General features: G+C 42.8%; 1 protein-coding gene across 1 annotated transcript; it reads left to right on the forward strand.

Moving 5' to 3' along the window:
- The first annotated feature begins 219 nt into the window (after positions 1-219).
- LOC119382244 (uncharacterized) lies at positions 220-2,137 on the forward strand. Its single transcript, XM_049411219.1, has one exon. It carries the CDS (start codon positions 759-761, stop codon positions 1,608-1,610), a length of 852 nt encoding a protein of 283 aa, XP_049267176.1. The 5' UTR covers positions 220-758; the 3' UTR covers positions 1,611-2,137.
- The last annotated feature ends 805 nt before the right edge of the window (positions 2,138-2,942 follow it).

Here is a 2,942-nt window from a genome sequence, read left to right on the forward strand (position 1 = left end):
CCTAAAATTATTATTGAGCTTATGCACGACATTAGACATGACGTATTCACCTTAGATGTGGTCTCCCTGTACATAAGCCACGATTACATGTATGGGGTACATAACGATGTCAACACTTAATGCGTTTCAGAATGGACTGAGCAAACAAACTGCTGAAACGATAACTGAAAAAAAGACGTTGCCTGCTGAAACCATAACTGAAAAAAAGACATTGCCTGAAGTGCCAAGTCCTGCCAGCGCCACCATGGTAAATTGGCTGCCTGAAACTTCTTTATACTTCAATCCACCGTTCTTTTTCAACTAAACCCAATATTACATTACAGGATGATCTCCCATCCCTTGATAATGGCTTCAACCAAAGCCTTGCACGCTCCATAGCCGACGAGGACTTGGAAAATATGGTAACATCTCTTTGTATACGTGTTGTGGTAGCTTGCTTTACAAGCCTCCATCATGCTGTCTGGATTCACTTAACAAAAAACTTTGTACCATGAAATGCATGGGATGAGTGTGTTTTAACTTACACAAAAACTCTGGGCTTCCTATTTTTAACTTTCTGTTTAACATGCTGACATGCATTATTGGAAAAAAGCATTGAGAAAAAATGAGACCGTGTCATGTGAATGTTATCAGTTATTTCAGAAATACGAACTATTGCTTTTGTTTTGTGACAGGAATGTGCTTGCCAACCTGGCCCCCGGACACAAATAGCAGAATTCTCTGCAGAGGAAAAAGGTGTGGCTCATTTCCTTCTGGAGATGGCTTCGGGGGCTCGGACTTCTGAACACAAAGCTGTGCAAGTGACGTCGGGTTCCTTTACACATAAGTTTGTGGACACCATAAACAGTGGGAACATCAATACTTTATGTGGCCTGCCATCAGTAGAAGTTTTTGATGGCCTAGTAAGGTGCTACGAAAAGATGCATCCACTCTCGGGACGGCACCAGTTGTCTGGCAAGGAAAGAATTGCTCTAACTTTGGTCAAGCTGAAGCACAATATCTCGACAGCGTTTCTCAGCCATCTTTTCAGCTGTTCACTAACAACCTGCAGCAGTATAATTGCAGAAACAGTGCAGATCTTGTCTGAGATATTGAAATTAACGGTGGCTGTACCAACAAAAGAAGATGTTGTTGAGCATTTGCCAAAGTGTTTCAAACAGTTCAGCAATGTGCGTGTCATTGTGGACTGCACAGAAATACCAATAGGCCAGCCTAACTGCCTGCGATGTGCGCTGCAGTGTTATTCCTTCTACAAGAAGGGTTTCACTGTCAAGTACATGGTGACTGTTACCCCGAGTGGTCTCATTGCCCACATAAGTGAGGGATATGGGGGCCGAACATCTGACAAGGCTATATTTGAACAAAGCCGTCTGATTAATGAACTTGACCCGGTATCAGATGCCGTAATGGCAGACCGTGGCTTTCTAATTGATGACATCTGTGCTGACCATTTAATTGAATTAATCAGGCCGCCATTCAAAAGACAGCAAAAGCAGATGTCTAAGGGTGACGCCCTTCGAACACAAAAGATAGCGTCGGCAAGGGTCCACGTTGAGCGTGCGATACAGCGTATGAAAATATTTAAAGTCTTGTCGACAAGGATTCCCTAAAGCATGGTGGGACTACTTGATGACATTGTGGTAGTGGCTACTGGTATCACAAACTTGTCATCCCCAATTTTAGCAGCACATCGTTTTTTGTGAATACAACAGCTTCTTTTGGGTATTTCACTTCAGGCAAATAATAATTTCTGGTATTTTAGGTGCCGAAACAAAGATATGATTTTGAAGCATGTGTTAGCGGAGGACTTCGGAATAATTAGTTCACATGGGGTTCTGTAATGTGCACTTAAACCTATAAGCACATGGGTGTTATTTTTCCCCTTTGAAGCCCTTAAGAGGTTAGTGCCATCGGACTCAGTATAAGCTGCATTGCGGGAGCACGTGGCCAAACGTTAGGTATGATTGTACAGTTGCACTGATCGTGGCATGTCTTTGTGTTATCAGGCTGTTCCTGTGGATGCACGTCACCTCCACGAGCTTTCACGCTCGCCCTTGTTTGGCCATGTGGTGATACCAGCTTTGAAAACGATAACTTCGATGGTGAAAGAAAGGTAGTGGGGGTGATGCACACTGATAGGAACAGCAAACTATCTCCCAGTAACTCGAAAATATGCCATAATCGGAGCCACTGTACAACCTTGAAGTGCACTCGCCCACACGTTCCAGTGGTGTAGCTCATACTGAGCACGATTGTACACTCCTTGCTATGTTTTAAAGTTTGTCCTTTTGTTTTACATCACTCCATCTTGTGTATTTATTTATCTAATTTTAACCTGTGTTCCTATGTTACCCCACATGGCCTTTAAAGGTCCTCGACTAGGCCCCTTTGCAGAGTTTTGTCATACGCTAATAGCTTGTTAAGTGCCACCAGAAAAGCTTTCGTATTGAAATGATTTTTATAACAATTCATTATGGGAGGAAATAGAAGAATGTGTGCCATTACAATGCTGCCAAAAAGCAAGTGTCTTTGCCGACAGACATTCCCTCTTTTTGACAAGGTCAGTGTGCACTAGTGTTCTTTTCCTGCAATCTCTGATACCGGAGTAGAGAATATGCCTTGTGAACGTGTCATATGTAGTACAATTTTTTTTAAGTTCCATACCTAGCTGCACAGCACACTCAAGTGGCAGCATTGCATATTTGGTATTAGGTGATCTAACTGAGCTCGTGGCATGGTTGGCATCATTGGAAGAAATTTGTATTGCATAGAAGTGTCCATGCTGTGTTATTGGCTCTCTCTCAAAGCCTGGGGGCCTTCTGCTTCAAAATTTAGTAGTTCTTAAGCCACTCGGCCATTTCAGTTTTCAGTAATGATCATCACGCGATCTTCGGGCTGTACCCGTTTCTTTTCTCACACTTTTTGTAGATCAGCAACAACAG

The sequence above is a fragment of the Rhipicephalus sanguineus genome, chromosome 1 (genome assembly GCF_013339695.2).
Source record: "Rhipicephalus sanguineus isolate Rsan-2018 chromosome 1, BIME_Rsan_1.4, whole genome shotgun sequence".
NCBI classification, from domain to species: Eukaryota; Metazoa; Arthropoda; class Arachnida; order Ixodida; family Ixodidae; genus Rhipicephalus; species Rhipicephalus sanguineus.